The sequence below is a fragment of the Hypomesus nipponensis genome, chromosome 4, assembly GCF_054491055.1.
Source record: "Hypomesus nipponensis isolate SF chromosome 4, ASM5449105v1, whole genome shotgun sequence".
NCBI classification, from domain to species: Eukaryota; Metazoa; Chordata; class Actinopteri; order Osmeriformes; family Osmeridae; genus Hypomesus; species Hypomesus nipponensis.
The window spans coordinates 14747251-14765462 of NC_140364.1; the positions used below are offsets into that span (position 1 = coordinate 14747251).

General features: G+C 46.2%; 1 protein-coding gene and 1 long non-coding RNA gene across 9 annotated transcripts in view; both read right to left on the reverse strand.

The window, feature by feature from the left end:
* Positions 1 to 1071: 1071 nt before the first annotated feature.
* On the reverse strand, positions 1072 to 4072 carry LOC146295763 (uncharacterized). Of its 8 annotated transcripts, none has more exons than XR_014753372.1 (4): positions 2540 to 3370; positions 2384 to 2445; positions 1972 to 2138; positions 1072 to 1710 (listed from the first exon to the last, which is right to left on the reverse strand). It is a non-coding gene; the product is annotated as an uncharacterized LOC146295763 (long non-coding RNA). The 8 variants fall into 8 exon arrangements; XR_014753369.1 differs by having other exon boundaries at positions 2384 to 2448; positions 2540 to 3369; XR_014753373.1 differs by adding an exon at positions 3454 to 4072 and having other exon boundaries at positions 1972 to 2888.
* A 397-nt stretch (positions 4073 to 4469) lies between these two features.
* osbpl10a (oxysterol binding protein-like 10a) overlaps positions 4470 to 18212 on the reverse strand; it is a 49695-nt gene continuing 35952 nt past the window's right edge. Inside the window, exons 8-13 of the mRNA XM_084696901.1 lie at positions 11248 to 11397; positions 9986 to 10487; positions 7534 to 7720; positions 7082 to 7264; positions 6702 to 6855; positions 4470 to 6323 (exon numbers count right to left, since the gene is read on the reverse strand). Coding sequence (XP_084553027.1) covers positions 6279 to 6323; positions 6702 to 6855; positions 7082 to 7264; positions 7534 to 7720; positions 9986 to 10487; positions 11248 to 11397 — 1221 coding nt within the window. The 3' untranslated portion in view covers positions 4470 to 6278. The remainder of the gene's footprint in view (positions 6324 to 6701; positions 6856 to 7081; positions 7265 to 7533; positions 7721 to 9985; positions 10488 to 11247; positions 11398 to 18212) is intronic.

An 18212-nucleotide genomic window follows, 5' to 3' on the forward strand; every position in this document is an offset into this window, starting at 1 on the left:
CATCGAGGGGCTTTGGTACAAGCGATATGCATACATTGGCCTACATTAATACAAAAATACACTAGGCCTATATAGACACGCAGCGCATTCGCCAGGAATCCTTGGCACGACATTTTCATAAATGGCCATGGATGATCAGGAATGTCTCTATTCTCAGTCATGTCGACATCTAGCCTGGCTGCCAGCCCAACTTCTCCCCGCCCACAAAAAAATTTGGTCGGGAAGTTGGTTATTATTGGGAACAACCAGAGCCATAGAAAAAGAGAGTTGCGACACGCTCTGATCTCGCCGATATGTGATCACGTGGTTCATGTAGCTCGCTGTAGTTCCAAAAAGCCCCACTGTTGTCAACTTTTTTTGAATGGTTTTCAATGGAGCTGGCCAACGGAAGTCGCTTTCTCAGGCAAATTACGAATGAAACAGGCTCGCATGAAGAAATCCGGTATTCTGGCTATCTTCAACTGACTCGTATCTACATAACGCAGTCCTCTCTGACGTTTTTGGTGTAAAATGGAGTGAACTACAACATTGTGAAAACTCACTGCCAGTGAAACGCAGGAAAAAAGCCAGAGCTTTTTTGTGACGTGATTCCGGTAGCTCGCTGTTGTTAAAAAAACCCCCACTGCTGTCAACCTGTTTGAATGGTTTTCGGCGGGACAGACAGCAGCACCATCTCATTTCACGGATATTTTCGGTATATTAACACAATGTCAATTGGTTACTGGTGTGTTGTATCATGTATGTCTGCTACTTTATTAACATGTATGTATAACATTAATTTATAATACATAACGCAATATTGTGAAGCAGAGCTAGAAATGGCTATGCTAGCTACCATACTTTACGAACTGTACATACCAAACAGTAGCCTAATGAGGACTAAATTGTTCCACTTAACGTTTAACATTCGACTGTTGAAGTAACTGGTATTTTTAAATTCATCATTCCACTTACAATTTACCACATTAACAACACTTATATCTGTAGTACTTGATGCAAGTTGAATCAAACCATGATCACCAGCAACTGTTCAATAGATAAAAATAGAACAGAATATACCAAGCAACCAACTGCAATTCAATAAAACATTTTATTGTTTACTGTACAAAATGTCCAGTGTTCTTCCACTCCGTTTGTTTGTAGTGATCCAGTGATCTAAATGTCTGCTGTTCACAAACCTCAGCCTAGGCACACACACAATTATTATAGTGGTTGAAGTGCAGTATAAAATGTCCAATGATTGAGCTCCTGCACTTCATTTGATCCTAGAAGACAAGGAGATTATGGTTGGCTGTGCAGCATTTGGATGCTCCAATCGGTCTGAGAAAGGGATCGGGATGTATGGTTTTCCAAAAGACACAAACAAGAGAAAAAAATGGATGGCCCAAGTTGGCAGAAGGCACCTGACTGTCACAAGGAAATTCAATAATAGAAAACTGTGTGGTGTGAGTTTAAGTTGTCTTTATACATTTCACTTTGGATCAAGGACCAATGTGTTTACTGTAATATGTATATAATGAAATTGGGATTGACTATTATGAGTTTGTAATGCATGTGGAAATTAAACTCACGCCATTGTGCCAATATCATCGCAGGCACATTTTGAGGGAGACCAATTCACAAAAACAAAAAAAGGCCAACTGAAATTGAAGGCTGATGCTGTTCCCAGCATATTTCTGCATCGTCCTGAGCCCAAGAGGAGGAAGGGTCCTAGTGAGAGAACAACCAAAAAGCTTCCAGTACATGTGTATTCAGTGGCCAGTGACCACACCCACTGTCACATGATGAACTTTGGTATGAACAATGTGAACTTAGAATGAATCTAACATTTATAATTGCACACCCTCCCCACCCCATAACACTAACAATGCCATGTCATCATTTCAGATACTGAGGGAAGTCAGAGAAGGGAAAGTGAGGGAAGAGAGGCTATTGAAGATTTAGACTGTGAGGAAATTGAGAGGGGCATACCAGCAGCCAGTGAGCCAGTCCAGTGCCCCAGTGAGCCAGTAGCCAGTGCCCAGTGAGCCAGGATCCTGTGCCCAGTGAGCCAGTGTCCAAGTGAGCCAGGTTCCAGTGCCCAGTGAGCCAGGATCCTGTGCCCAGTGTCCAAGTGAGCCAGGGTACAGTGATAAAGACTTGAGGGAGGAGTTAACAAAACAAATAGATCAAACAATAAGGTTACAGGCAGCCCTAAATTGTCAAAAAAGAATGAATGTGGTCCTGCGGAAAAAAATAATAATAATGGAAAATAAATTTGGAACAATGTTATCGAAAGATCAGATCAAAGCGAGCGGTCTGAAGAGTAAGAGAAGCATACGATGGGGAAATGACATCCTTAAAAAGACTTGACTTTTGCGCCAACAAATGTCCCACAACCTACCTTGACTTCCGCTTCTATAGGTATGTAGATCCCCAGGACTAAGGTCAACATATCTGCTTCATCTACTTCAGAAATGCAAAATTATGTTTGTTTGTGGTAACTGTCAATTTACATACTAATATCAGATGTCATTCTTTCCTAATCTTACAGCCTCACCATTAATAGCCCCACTAACCAGCTCCGTCATCACTCCGCCGCTTACAGGAATGGCAAGCACCACCAGCCTCTCCTTTGCTCCACCAGCTGCATCACTCCACTAGCCTCACCATCACTCCTACACAAACAGTAAGTTTATATTATGTGTTTAATGTAAAAGAAATGGCACTAACCGGTGCTACATAACTCAAACTATTTATAAAAAAATCTGTAATTTGGGAGAATTGACATTCCATATAATTGTTTATTACAGCCTCTCCAACTCTCCACCGGTCTCTACACACTTACCAGCCGTGTCAAGGCAACATCAACCTGGTCATCTCTCCACCAGCCTGACAATACCTTGATGCTGTTTCGATAATAATCATTAAAGTTATCGTCTCCATGCAGTTATACTTTCTTTTTACTCTCGACATCCACACTAGTGCTGATGATCTAATCACAAGGTCATTTATTCTTTTGATTGATGCAGTAGTAGATGCATCTATTTGAGCTAACTAGCTAGTGAGTGGACTTGAAATTCCTGCCGAGCGTTGAGAGCTAACTGGACGATAGGGGACCCCTTAATCTGCAATTCATTGTTGCTATCTCTAATCAGATGTACTAACGAGGCTAATAAGAGAAGACTTACTTTGTACGCCAACGAACACCAATAACTAGAACTAATTTGACAGAATATAAACCAACGGACTTCTGGTTATGATACACGTGCTCTCTAGCTATAGCTACAATAAAAGTGTTGCTTAGCTCTACATTAGATACTAGCCCTAGTCTAGCTCTAACTGCATTTAGAATCTAACACGCTATAATCTTACGATAAATTTGATCTAAAGCTGGTTATATGAAATACTACTAATAACAATGGATATGTGGTGGTTGAAATATAAAAAAATGCAGGATTTTCATCAATTTACCAGCAAACTTGCTTCGGAGATACTGAAAATGAATGGGGTTCAACGGTGGAAAATACAATGTTTGGAACTATACTAGGTCGCGTGAGACACGCTTTACTTCCGCATTCCTCAATAACAATGGGAGTCTATGGAAGTGTCGCAACTCTCTTTTTCTATGGCTCTGGGAACAACTACCTAAAACCAGGATCGGGACGGACCAATGAAATTGCCAGGGCGGGCTTTATATGATGATGGACAGATGATCAACAGTAACGTAATCAACAACGTCACGAATGAGCCCTTGGGTTGAATTTGTTTTCAACAAACAACATATTACGTTGCTCTGATTGGTTGTAGGTCTATCCAATTGAGCAAAGAGGCATTTGTTTTACAAGTTCGGTTGACACACGCCCCGTAGTCACAGCCCAACGGAGAGTTTTCAGACTCTCCGTTTCAGACAACGTCAGGCTAGTCGACATCGCTAACTTGACGGAACTTAACCTTACCCATTCTTCTTGCCTTCGCCTTGCTGATTGGTTGTCAACATTTTGTGGCAGTCTGGTTAAGATTGACTATTCCGTAGACCAACTAGTAAAATACTGTGAGAAATATTCTGGTCCTTGATTATCTGCTGTACTTACTAGATGCATTGTTTTGTCGCTTTGGATGACAGCTAAAATAGCGATTGAAATGTTTCAAAACCAAGTGTCTGCAATGGAGATTTGCGCCACAAGAGGGCAGCATTAGTCAGGAAGTCAGAGCACATCTCGACCCTTGAATGAGACTCGTGACCCTGTTTGAAGAAAAGCTATTTCATACTGGAGATGACATTGGTTGTGTAGGCCTACCTGAGGCGTAAGGTTAATTATACTTTCGCTTTTTGAAAACGGAAAATGGCTCCCCACAGACGCACAATTTATTAAGAAAATATTTAACGGCTCCTCAGTTAAAAGTGTGAAAAATATTTGTCATGTTTATATCAAACAGCTGAACTTCAGGGCATTCGTAAAAAAAAAAAAAAAGACAAGGACGATAGCTTGATTGCCGTGGCAAATTTATTAGAAGACCACAATTATGTTACCCCCCCCACCCAACTCTCTAAATGTGATGACAAATGAGGTGTTGCATAGGTTGGTTACCTACAGGATTGATCACGGAGTTTGGTTCAAGCTTTGGATACATGACAGGACACTGAAACAGAACTTCAACTCAGCTGTAAAACACATTCAGGATATCTCAGGTGGACATGTTTCATAATAATAATAATTTTAAAAAGCATCCATGTTGCTTGACAGTTCTCTATAGGCTCCGCTTTGAAACATAAGTTAACGCGACTATTATGAAAGTGCGTTCTACAAATAAGGCCAGGCCAACACTGAATACTAAGTGGTTTCAAACGTAGTGATTACAGGTTGTTTTCTTGGGAAGTGTTAGTGACGTTAGCAGCGAGACAGGAGATTTCGGTACTAATGAGTGAAACACAAGCTCGGTAAAAGAGCTTCGACGGGGCTTTCTTGACACGTTCAACCATTCCACAGAGGCCTAAATTCAAATCCAGCCTGGGCACTCTACTGCATGTCCCCGCCCTCTCTCTTTCTCTGCCTCCCTGTCTACCTTGAAACTGACTATCCAATAAAGCCTCAAAATGGCCCAAATATTTTTTTTGAATCTTTTACATGTAATTACACAAATGTAATGTAAAACATACAGATACGTAGCAGCAGTAATACTCTCTGTGCCTTCTGAACCCTGCCCTCGACCTTCAGAGTCTCGGCTGAGGGGGGGGGGGGGGGTGTAAACCTTGCCCCTTGCCCAGGGCACCCAATGTGCTCGGACCGCCACTGGGAGGCGCTGTATTGGGAAAAGTGAAGCAGGAAGTCGAGGGGATGTTAAGGTGTTTGAGATAGACAGAGTTTGGGTATCTGTGTGTTTATTGCAAAGCAATCATACAGTCAGTCGTTCATGTTCTACGATGGACCAGATGACTTGCGCAGTTCTGGATAGGTCAAACTGGCTGGAATCAAGCCAGTCGTGAACACGTCTTCAAGCATGTTTCAGTGATGCTACATTGAAGTCCAACAGGGTCACCAATTACTGTTTTTCCATACTGGGATAGCTACAGCTGAGTGGTTAGTGCTTTTGACTGATCCAGAGAGCTCAGGTTCAAATCTATCCTTGTACATCGCTATGAATAAAAGCGTCTTCTAAATGAACAACATGACACCAGGCTCTGATACATACATGACCTAGAAAGCATCCATCAAAAGCTGTCACGGTTCTCTAAGATGGTCCCTCCAAATAGGTGACACAAAGGATTAATAAGGTAGTGAGATACTGAAGGCCGTCACTGCTACTGTTGCGTTGTGATGCTGTGTTTACAAACCAAGGCTTGGGGAATCGGAAAAAAAACGTGTTTGTCTGTGCGGAACAAGAGAAGAAGAAATTGTAGAAGAATAACTAACACACCAGAGGTAAACGTCCTACTGGGCATGTGCAAAAAAGGCCTTGGCAATGTGAAAAATAGAAAGACTCTCTACATTGTGGAATACTGTATAAAAAAAACTATATATATATATATATATATATTTATATACTTCATCACAACCGCATCCCTGTAGGTTCATATGAAGACCACTTTGGCACCTTGCTCCAGTGTGTGTGTGTTTTGTTCCGGTCTCCATAGCAACCCTGCTACTCAGCATCTGTGTGTGGGGATCCAGAGGAGGGAGGGAGGAGTCAGGATGGCACTGCGTCCTCTGATGGCTGTTCCGTACACCCCCCCCCCCCCGCGCGCCACCAGAGGAGAGGCTGAGTGTCTGTAGAGCCCTGGCTCCTCTGCTCCTCAGTCAGTGAGACTTCCACAGAGGGTTGTTGTAGATCCAACCATCTCCCTGCAGACAGACAGACAGACAGACAGACAGACAGACAGACAGACAGACAGACAGACAGACAGACAGACAGACAGACAGAGACAGACAGACAGACAGACAGACAGACAGACAGAGACAGACAGATAGACAGACAGAGACAGACAGACAGACAGACAGACAGAGACAGACCGACAGAGACAGACAGACAGAGGCAGACAGACAGACAGACAGAGGCAGACAGACAGACAGAGGCAGACAGACAGAGACAGACAGACAGACAGATCAGCCATAATACATCACACAATTGAATCCCCAATGTATCCCAAAGCAGGTGTCCAACTCTCGGTAATGCAGTGGGGGCAGCAGCAGTGGTGATGGTGAAGGTAGACTGAACTGCACCTCTTTGCTGAAGTACGTGGGTGTCCAGGGCGTGTTGCTGGCAGAGCGCTGCCGCTCCTGCGCCCGCTGCCGTTCCTCCAGGACATGCTTGTGTTCCGTCGCCTCGTCCATGTTGCCCTCCTTCAGAGACCTGGTGACGTGCTGCCACAGCTGCCTGCACAGACACACACACACACACACACACACACACACACACACACACCGTCTCTTACTCCTGGGTCACACTGTCAATCTCTGCGTTTGCAATCTCTAAACATGTTGACTCCAAAACATTTTCAAAACGGACCCGTACGACCAATCAGAACACAGATGTTTCGCAAAAAAAACTGGTCCGTAAAGACACGCCCCAGCGTGACCTCTGACCTCTCTGTGACCCCTACCTGGACTCGGTCCGCCCCTGTTTCTCCACAGGTCGCAGCTTCTTCTTGATGATTGGCAGCTTGGTGGTGTCAATCACCTTGGTCTCGCCGCTGCTGTAGGTGAACTCCAAGGTGCCGTTCCACTCACCCTGGGCCTTGCACACGATGGTATTGGTCTGGACCTGTTTCACCTCAGCCGTCACTCTGACAGGGAGGCAGGAGGGCATGTTAGAGGCAGGAGGGCATGTTGGAGGCAGGAGGGCATGTTAGAGGCAGGAGGGCATGTTGGAGGCAGGAAGGCATGTTAGAGGCAGGAGGGCATGTTGGAGGCAGGAGGGCATGTTGGAGGCAGGAGGGCATGTTAGAGGCAGGAGGGCATGTTAGAGGCAGGAGGGCATGTTAGAGGCAGGAGAGAGAGAGAGAGAGAGAGAGAGAGAGAGAAAAGAAAGCACTAGAAAGTGAAGGCGACTCACCTGTGTACCTTGCCCCCGTAGAAGGGCTTGGTGTGGAAGGTGACTGTGGCGGCGTAGCCACTCTTGGCACAGCTGATGGTCACCTTGCCCCCCAGCTCCACCCAGGGCACGGTGAGGATGGAGCGGGCGTAGGCACACGGCAGGGTGAACACGTACTCTTCATCATGTTCCAGCAGACACAGGACCCCTGGTGAGGGAGGGGGGAGAGAGGGAGGGGGAGAGAGGGAGGGGGAGAGAGGGAGGGGGAGAGAGGGAGGGGGAGAGAGGGAAGGGGAGAGGGAGGGGGGGAGGGGGGAGAGAGGGGGGGGTGGAGAAAGGGGGGAGAGAGGGGGGGAGGGGGGAGAGAGAGGGGGAAAGAGAGAGAGAGAAAGAGAGAGAGAGAGAGAGTACGGGGGAGAGAGGGGGGGGAGTGGGGGGAGAGAGAGAGTAGGGGGGACAGAGTGGAGGGAGAGAGAGAGAGAGAGGGGGGAGAGAGATAGAGAGAAGGAGGGGAGAGAGAGAATAAATAAAGATCAGATATCACTTTGGACAGGTGGGTTAGGGTGTTTCGTAAAACGACACAGAAATCCACATAATGTGAAGTACATAATGTGAGTCGACGTCGGATGCTCAGGTTCCTGCACATGGAGTCATCGTGAGTCGCAGGCTGTAATTACACGTCTGAGTCTCGATCAGTAACTCAATTACTCGATCGGCTCGGTATGCCTCTCACGCTGTTTCCCGGTAACTTGGTTACGTCCCTAATGCACGAGAGAGTTCCACTCATTCATCCAATCCCCTTGTAATACTGGAGCGCTCGGCTTTTAGAGAAGACTGGAGGAAGCATATCTCTGTATGCTATAAATACTCTCAAAGATAAAGATGAATGTGAGAAGTTGTTATTTGTTTAAATAAATAAAAAAGATCGTAATTGCAGCGGCAGCTGCCTTCAATCTTAATTAGCACGGTACTAACAGATAAACAAGCACACAGATCTAGTTCGCCTGCATGACCAGAGTGATTTAAACCTCATTAACTAAATTAATGGTGAGAATCATCAGCTCGTGAATAAGTGGATACTATCTCATATTGCATTAAGGAAACTCACTGGACACCTGCTGTGAAGAACCCAGTTAGCCCATAGATGTCTGTCCCTTTGTGCCTGTAAGGGTTGTAGCCGGAGATGGAAATCTGACAGTAGAATGTTACTACTACAGTACAGTGACACAGCACAGCGTCCCTGTTGCACTAATGGTGATACATGCAAGCAACTTCTCATCTTTGTGGATGTCTTCTGTCTCTCTCTCTCTCTCTCTCGCTCTCACACACACATACACAAACCACTTAGGCTAAACATAGAAAACATCACACAAGCCTTAAGGGCGTAGCATACTGCATTGTGAGCAGAACTGAACTGAATGAAGCAGAGCTGAATAGAAGTGTTTTTTTACCCAACCATCTGCTCTCTCGTGAAGGAACACCTGACTTGAGACCACACAGTGCCCGTGACCACATCTCATTACTCCTCGTTATTTCAACTAGATCAGGGAGTGGGGGGGGGGGGGGGGGGGGTGGTCATGAGGGAGTCACGTGACTAGCGTGATGCTGGTCAGGCTGTAACAGCTGAGAGAGAAAGCTCCAAGCGTTTCTCTTGCGTTCATCTGGACTGTGTTTGGTTAGAAGTTGCTCGTTCGTCGATCGCGTCTTAACGTGCGACGAGAACGTGACAATGAGACCACAAAAAAGGAGGTTATTTCTGGCTTGTCTTCACAATCTCAATCTCACCTGTTCCCATTTCTAGCAACAGAAACAACATCCTGAGTGATTCAGTGTCGATGACGCATGGAGAAATCAACCCAGGGTTATATTTCACCTGAAATACAACTGTCTCTTAACCTTAATTCGCTTGCTGCCTTTTATCTCTACTGCACTTTTAGACAGGTTTTGATGACAATTGGTGATGCGTCAATCATGGCCCTTTCAAAACTTCCCAGACCTCATTAGCACACCGTTAGTCGCTAAGACTGCAAAACTACACTGTCTAGACGTCAGCTAGCCAGGGTTAGGCCAACCGTTTGCTACAACAAGCAATCACACTCAAAATGTAGGTTATAATCGCTACAGCATGACTCATTCCTTAGCATTTCAGCTAAACGTAGGCTACGGTTTGGAAAATTGGCCGGCATGTGAATTAGATCGTGTTTGCCGGCAATGAGACTGGGTTCAAGCACTTTCCGTCTCGTTCCAGTATGATTGGAAATCCTTTGTAGTGTAACCATGATGACTGAGTTTCTCTCTCTCTGTCTCTAACTGTCTCTGTCTCTCTCTCTCTGTCTCTGTCTCTCTTTGTCTCTCTCGGTCTCTCTCTCGGTCTCTCTCGGTCTCTCTCTGTCTCGGTCTCTCTCTGTCTCTCTCTGTCTCTCTCCTAGAACTTCTTGAATTTTTTTAATCAAAGTGTCCTAAGCGCCCTCACCTTCCCCCACCATGGAGACTCCAATGGACATCCCCATGAACTTGCTCCTGGTCCACACGTGAGTGTTCACGCACATCCTCCTCTCCCGGCACTCGCAGTAGAACCCGGACACGGGAGGGTGGTGGGACACCTGCTCGGCCACGAAGCGGACCCTGTAGCAGCCCCCCGAGGGCTCCTGGTCCTGGGGTTGGGCGCTGGCATTGCCCCCCTTCCCAGGCTCCGCCCTGGGGGTGTGCTGGCAGCGTAGCGGCCGCACGCGGTCCCTGGGAACCTCCCAGGAACAGTGGAAGGTCTCCCCCAGGATGGGGTTGTAGGGCTTCTTGGCCACGGCGCCCTTGCGGCCCTCGTGGAACGCCGTCAGGTAGTACTCGACGAAGCGGACGATGCGGTCCTCGGGCGAGGTGCCCGCCGTGATGAACAGAAACATGTCGGGGTGAGCCATGAAGTTGGCGTACATTTCCAGCAGCGAGCGCTTCTCCAGGATGAAGGTGGGGAGGACGACCTGGGCGGAGACGCAGAGAGGGGAGAGACACATCTTCAAGACTCGTTTGCACAAATCTAATCTAACTGTGTTGTTGCTCCACTGTGTCTAGTTACATAAACCGTTCCTGGATGCTGAACTGCTGAAACGCTGTTTGGATTGAGCACCTGGGAGAAGCTATGACAAAGGAACGGGTTAGAGACTCGACTCGCATGTTTTGGATATGAAACATGTGATATGGTACGTTGTGTTGTTGCTGCACTGTGTCTAGTTAACTGAACAGCAGACTGTTCCTGGACTCTCACCGCAGAAGCTCTGTTAGAACTGAGCACATCTGGTCCCGGATTATCTGCTCCACTTACTACAGAATGGGCTCTGTTTGAATGCCGCCTTCGATAAGAGTTGCCTGCTACATGAATCACATGTAAAAATGTTTTTAAATTCAACTAGAAACTTCCATGGTGAATAGGGGTTGAGCCCCAACATAATAAAAACTATTTTAAGACGCTATACTGAATAATATGCTTTTCTTTGTTGGACATTATAGTGATATAAATCAAATGAAAAATAAAGGAAAAAGCGGAAAACATCCTTTAGGATGTTTCCCTTCAGGATGTTCCCTTCAGGATGTTCCCTTCAGGAGGTGTCCTTCAGGATGTTCTCCTTCAGGATGTTCCCTTCAGGATGTTCCCTTCAGGAGGTGTCCTTCAGGATGTTCCCTTCAGGATGTTCTCCTTCAGGATGTTCTCCTTCAGGATGTTCTCCAGCAGAGGACAGTTACCCTGGTGAGGTCCATGCCCAGCTTGAGCTGAGACAGCAGGTGGAGGATGATGCTGCGCTGGTCATCCAGGACTCCCAGGTCCTCCTCCTCATTATCCTCCAGGTCTGTCCCCTCCTCACTGGGGCTGACGTCCTCCAGGCCTGGGGGCTGCTGGAGACACACACACATGTACACACACACACACACACACACATGTACACACACACACACACACATGTACACACACACACAGGTTAGCTATGGTATAATTGAATATTAGATCATTCAAAAGTGAATGCGCTGGCATATATTTGTTGGCACAACCTACATGCAACAAAAAGGATCATCACACACCACACGTCACACCAGGAAGTAAAACGACGGTTAGGATGGGAAGCCATTTTGATTGGTGGGTCCCTGGCAACCCAAATACGCCAACAGTTTGTTTTAGAGGAAGTTGTTTTTTAAGCGAACAGAGTGAAGAAGAATCCTCCTTCATGGTTCCCTCCATTCACAAGCTCTTCCTCTGCTCTGTTCATTCATGCTCTCCAGAGCCCCGCTGCTTCCCGACTCCACATGCTGCACTCTGACGTGATGCTGCAGCGCTCAGGGGAAGCTGGCAAAACTTGAGAGAGACAATGGCCGCCTCCCCCACCACCCTGAGTCGATTCTCTCAGAACGCTTACTGAGGGATATCACAATACATTGACAGTGCTTTGGGACGACACATCAGAGAGGGAGAAGAGGGAGGGAGGGAGGGAGGGAGGGAGGGAGGGAGGGAGGGAGGGAGGGAGGGAGGGAGGGAGGGAGGGAGGGAGGGAGGGAGGGAGGGAGGGAGGGAGGGAGGGAGGGAGGGAGGGAGGGAGGGAGGGAGGGAGGGAGGGGGAGACAAAGGGAGAGAGAGGGAGTGAGGAAGATTGAGAGGGAGGAGGAGGGATATAGAAAGGCAGAGAGAAGGAAAGAGTGAGGGCATGAGAGTAAATGACAGGCAGAGTGAAAGAGAGAGAGGAAGAAAGAGAGGAGAGAGAGAGAGAGAGAGAGAGAGAGAGAGAGAGAGAGAGAGAGAGAGAGAGAGAGAGAGAGAGAGAGAGAGAGAGAGAGAGAGAGAGAGAGAGAGAAAGAGAGAGAGAGAGAGAGAGAGAGATAGAGAGAGAGAGAGAGAGAGAGAGAGAGAAAGGAAGTGGAAAGTGTTGATCTGAGCTGAGTTTGCTTCTGTTCCAGCATTCATTTGCAAGGAGCTCCAATCTAGGTTAAACTAGACCTGATGCTGTTGATACGCCTTGCAAAAACTCTGGGCGGGGAGAAAAGAGCCTGATATATAATGCAGGAATGTGTCATCCACTGCCTATGGGCAGCAAAACTGTCCTCCTCTTTCCTCCCCTGTTCCTTCCCTCTCTCTTTCTTTCGCTGTCACTTCAATCCCTTCCTCCATATCTTCCTTCATGCTTGTGTGTGTGTGTCCAGATATGCCTCCTATGAGGTATGAATGTACCCCAACCACTGAGACATGATGGAAGAGAACCGGGGAACCGTGGAACTAGCATGAACGACTGACTCAGATAACCATTCCTGAGCTTCCCATTTCCTGTCCTGTAGATAAGAGGAGAGAAGGAGTGAAATCAGAGGGGAAGGAGAGGAGAAGGAGGGAAAGGTGTGTTCCCAGAGTGATACGGAACAGAAAACAGAGGGAAGAAAGAAAGAGAAGGAGATGTTTCCAAGAGGAGTCTACCATCCTGTCACCTGAATATTTCATTCCATGCATGCCACAAGCCAAGCTCTGCCCATTTCTGCTCACACACACACTTATACACTCACACACACACATACATTTACACACACACACACACGTAGCAGTCCCAAGAGCAAAAGGGAGCTGGTGATATAAATAGCCAGTGAGAGGGAAAAGAGGGAGGGTTGTTTTGAATCAAGCACACAAAACAATTAAAACCCAGGAGATGACAACAGCTTGGGAGGTCAAATCAGAGATCAGCATTTCCGAGTCCAACACAGAACAGCAAGCACAGACTCATCTGTAGCACAGGAGAAGAAAGAAACATTTATTTTATTCCTTTGGATGAAATAATCTGCTAATTGCATATATTATCGTAGCATGGCGCATTAACAGACTTTACAGTTTAAGGTGTTTACCACTGAATCAAGGTAATGTCATTTAAACCCAACGAAAGCTTCAAATCTCGAGCTTTAAACTGTAGATGTTTGTCACAGATAATCCATTTGACATTTGATCAGGATACTGGTAAATTGTGACAACAGCCATAAGATTTAAACGTCTGATTGACAGAGGGAGCGATTCTGGAGGATTTGAAGGCCAGTTACTGTGACTGGATTTGGCAGTTGGTCAAACCACCTAGTTATGTGACCTCATTAGGAACACAGCTATCTGGGTCACCTCGACACAGACGGGCAACAGCCAATCAACTTCTGTCCATCAAATTGATTTGGCCTCAGCAAACAAAAAAAACTAGAACGTACAGTAAAGGAAGAGCGCCCACGCCCACACACAGTGCATCGATATTTACTGTATAAACATAGTAGTGTCTATGTATATAGACACTCTGTATATAGACACTCTGTATATAGACACTCTGTAAATAGACACTATGTATATAGACACTATGTATATAGACACTATGTAAATAGACACTCTGTATATAGACACTCTGTATATAGACACTATGTATATAGACACTCTGTATATAGACACTCTGTATATAGACACTATGTATATAGACACTCTGTATATAGACACTCTGTATATAGACACTCTGTAAATAGACACTATGTATATAGACACTATGTATATAGACACTCTGTATATAGATACTATGTATATAGACACTATGTATATAGACACTCTGTATATAGACACTATGTATATAGACACTATGTATATAGACACTATGTATATAGACACTCTGTATATAGACACTATGTATATAGACACTCTGTATATAGACACTCTGTATATAGACACTATGTATATAGACACTCTGTATATAGACACTATGTATATAGACACTCTGTATATAGACACTATGTATATAGACACTCTGTATATAGACACTCTGTATATAGACACTCTGTATATAGACACTATGTATATAGACACTCTGTATATAGACACTATGTATATAGACACTCTGTATATAGACACTATGTATATAGACACTCTGTATATAGACACTATGTATATAGACACTATGTATATAGACACTCTGTATATAGACACTATGTATATAGACACTCTGTATATAGACACTATGTATATAGACACTCTGTATATAGACACTATGTATATAGACACTCTGTATATAGACAGTATGTATATAGACACTATGTATATAGACACTCTGTATATAGACACTATGTATATAGACACTATGTATATAGACACTATGTATATAGACACTATGTATATAGACACTCTGTATATAGACACTATGTATATAGACACTATGTATACAGACACTATGTATATAGAGTATATAGACACCATGATACATACACCAAGATGTAGAATGTCTATCCAGTTCATGCCGTTTTGACCAGAGAGGCTGAATGACAACGTTTTCACACCAGTAGAGACCCAAAGAAAACCCTCTCTCTCTCCCTCCACTCAGTAAACATCAATACCCAGTTCACCTAGAGTACTACAAAATGTGCCAACTCTGCATATTTTTAGTTTACCACTAAAACCCAGAGTTATTTCATTGTATTATTTATGTGGTCAACAGAACCTAAGCTTAGAGTCTCTACATCCACTGGGCTCCAGCTGAATATCCAAGCTACGGAGGCACTTCAAGATCAATGTTATTGCTATGGCCCACTTTCTGTTCCTCATAACATCCATAATCCCCATAGGCACACACAAACATGTAAACGCACACACACTCACATGTAAGCACACACACACACACACACACACACACAAACATGTACTCACAGGCACATGCACACACTCACACACATCTTTTACAAACACACACACACACACAAACCATCTATGCTACAAACACTTACATTGTTAGGCTGAGAAGCTGCATGCTTGCCCTGAGTACAGCTGGATCTCATCTCCAGTTTGGTGGCTGTGTGTGTGTGTGTGCACCTGATATACACACTCACAAGCACACACTCTGGCTGCGACAGAGAAGAATTTCTAAAAGTCCCACTTGAGCTACAACATCCACAGGATGATCTGCTCTGTTACAGTCCCTCACGCTGAGAAGAAAAATCTGGGAAAACTCCTGGAAAAGGTATATTTTGTAGGAGCAAAATATCCGACCACAGAACTTTAGCACAGAAAGCTGAACGTGCTCTGCTGTGTTCCAGCTCAGAGGAAGGCCTGTCGCTCCTCACAACCGCTCCTTCTGCTGACAAAACCACTTTGTCTTCTTCAGACGAGGAGAGAGGAGAGAGGAGTAGTTTGGTTCTAGTGGAGAAGCACAAGCTGGCTGAGGTAAGACCCAGTGACGGAGCGAGTGTGGGCGAGAGAGAGAAAACGAGGAAAGGAGAGAGAGAGAGGGAGAGAGAGAGGGGGAGAGCGAGAGAGAGAGAGAGAGAGGGGGAGAGAGAGAGACACAGGACTGTAGAACTGAGAAAGCTCCTCCCTCCCTCCATCCACCCACTCCACTCTGAGGAGGAGAGTCCCAGTGACGTAGACGATGATTCCCTCCCTCCCTCCATCGTGTCTCCCTAACCCCTCCTCCTCCTGCCCTCCTTTCCCTCCCTCCCTCCATCGTGTCTCCCTAACCCCTCCTCCTCCTGCCCTCCTTTCCCTCCCTCTCTCCCCATCACATGATCCAGAGGATAAGCTGGCATAATTACCAGCAGTCTGGCAGCGCTGAAGACCCCATCAACCTTTTTCTGGAATAGTGGGAGGCTTACCAACTCTCTCTATTTCACTCTCTCTCACAAACTCTGTCTTTCACTCTCTCTATATATATATATGTATTGCCATTACAAATTCTACTAGCATTGATTCTTTAAAAAAATCGTATTCATTTTCTGTTTCTCTCCTCCTCTCTCTCCATCCTGTCCTCCCTCGGTTTCATCAGCACATTCTCACTCTCCCCAAATCCCTCTACCTCTCTCCCTCTCTACCACTCCCTCCCTCTACCTCTCTCCCACTCCCTCCCTCTTTACCACTCCCTCCCTCTGCCTCTCTCCTTCGCTCCCTCCTTTTACCTCTCTCCCTCTCTACCACTCCCTCTCACTATCCCTCCTTCCCGTTACCATCTCTCCCCCCCTCTAGCTCCCTCCTCCCTCTCTCTCAGGCATCAGGGGATTGTGTGGGTGGAAGGCAGATAGGGAGAACTCTTGCCTTCACTTCAAAGGCTAACCCTTCCTTCCCCTGACTTCAGCAGGATAACCTTTTAGGTCTTTTCAGCCCCCACGCACCCTCTCAGCACCCACCACCCACCCTCTCCCTCTTTGTCTGCTCTCCTCTTCCTCGTCCTTTCCCCTGCCTGCCAAATGTCAGCCCCTTTCAGAAACATACACACACACTCAGGACATTGACGACACGCACACACGACACACCTCCTTGCTCCCATTCTCTGGCCCCAGATGGAAGCTGGATGGAGGAGAGGGAAGGTGAGTGTGGCACACCACAGCTTCACTGACCTTTAGATAATAGGAGCTTTATTCATAATAGACCTGTCATTTCTAACCTCTCCCCTTTCTCAACAGCTTCTCTCCTCCTCTGCACCGACATTTTTTTTTTACAACTTTGGCTGCATTCAAAGAATCTGGTTTCACAGATGGGCGTATGCCAGAATGGTGGTTCAAATTAGACCAATGTTTTGTCGCCAGTGGGCTGAAACACTGTCTTAATTAGGTCCCTGCCACTTCCTCTTCTCTTCTCACTTCCTCTTCTGTTGTCACTTCCTACCAAACAGATGCCGCAAGTCGCTGCTCTCCCAACACAAACCAGAAGATGTCATGTGTTCAGGGACTCTACATTCCGATGCGGCTCAAAGTCAGAAATGTTTCTTCACATCCGTATCATGTTAACGTCCACACTGTACACCTTTTCAGTCTGTTTATTGCCGCGTTGTCGGGCCCTACCTGAATAGTTAGTTCACCGTGATTAAACGTCACCCTTCGTTCAGGCAGGAAGCCATTAGGAGACCGCGGTCTCAATGCCAGGTCAACCGTACATTACGCAAACCACAAGACACACATCAAGCCACCTAAAGCATTTCAGCTTCGGCCGTCGTTGGACTGAGAGTGGGGCTGAGTAGAACTCATGGAGAGATAGAGAGATAGAGAGTGGGAGAGGGAGAGAGTGGGAGAGAGAGAGAGAGAGAGAGAGAGAGAGAGAGAGAGAGAGAGAGAGAGAGAGAGAGAGAGAGAGAGAGAGAGAGAGAGAGAGAGGAGAGATGTGATGGCACTGAGAAGCCCCCCTAAATACAACACGGGCATCAGGCATCATTCACATTTCCACTCTCGTCAGCGCCAGAAGGTAAGCTAGTTTTAGAGCAGAAACTAAGACAAGATGTGTCCCTGAGGCTGACGTTACTGGGAAACATCAGAAAAGAACAGGAAAGCTTTAAAAACTCTCTCCGTCTCACGCGCTATTCTTTTTCGGTACGAGGGAACACACAGATCTACTCTGGTTAGCAATTAACGCCACAGCGCTGACAAACACTTCAACAACGGTCATAACTTCACCAAAAATAAGTGAAGTGGGTCCGAAAGACGCTTCCAAAGGGACTTATTATGTGCAGCTTGTATTTGCGCATATGCAGCAGGCCAGCAGCGCACCATTTGACGGTCTGTCTTCACGGTGATCCTGAGATCGCCCGGGAGAGCACTATAGCCGGGCAGTCGGTCTGCATGGCCTGGTGAGCAGTCTTACACTCATCGGCCCCCTGGAGGAGAGCGGGAACCAGTTCTAGACACATTTTACTGGGGGGGCCAGGGGGGGGGGGGCAGTGCTTAATCAGAAGGGCACATAAAAAACT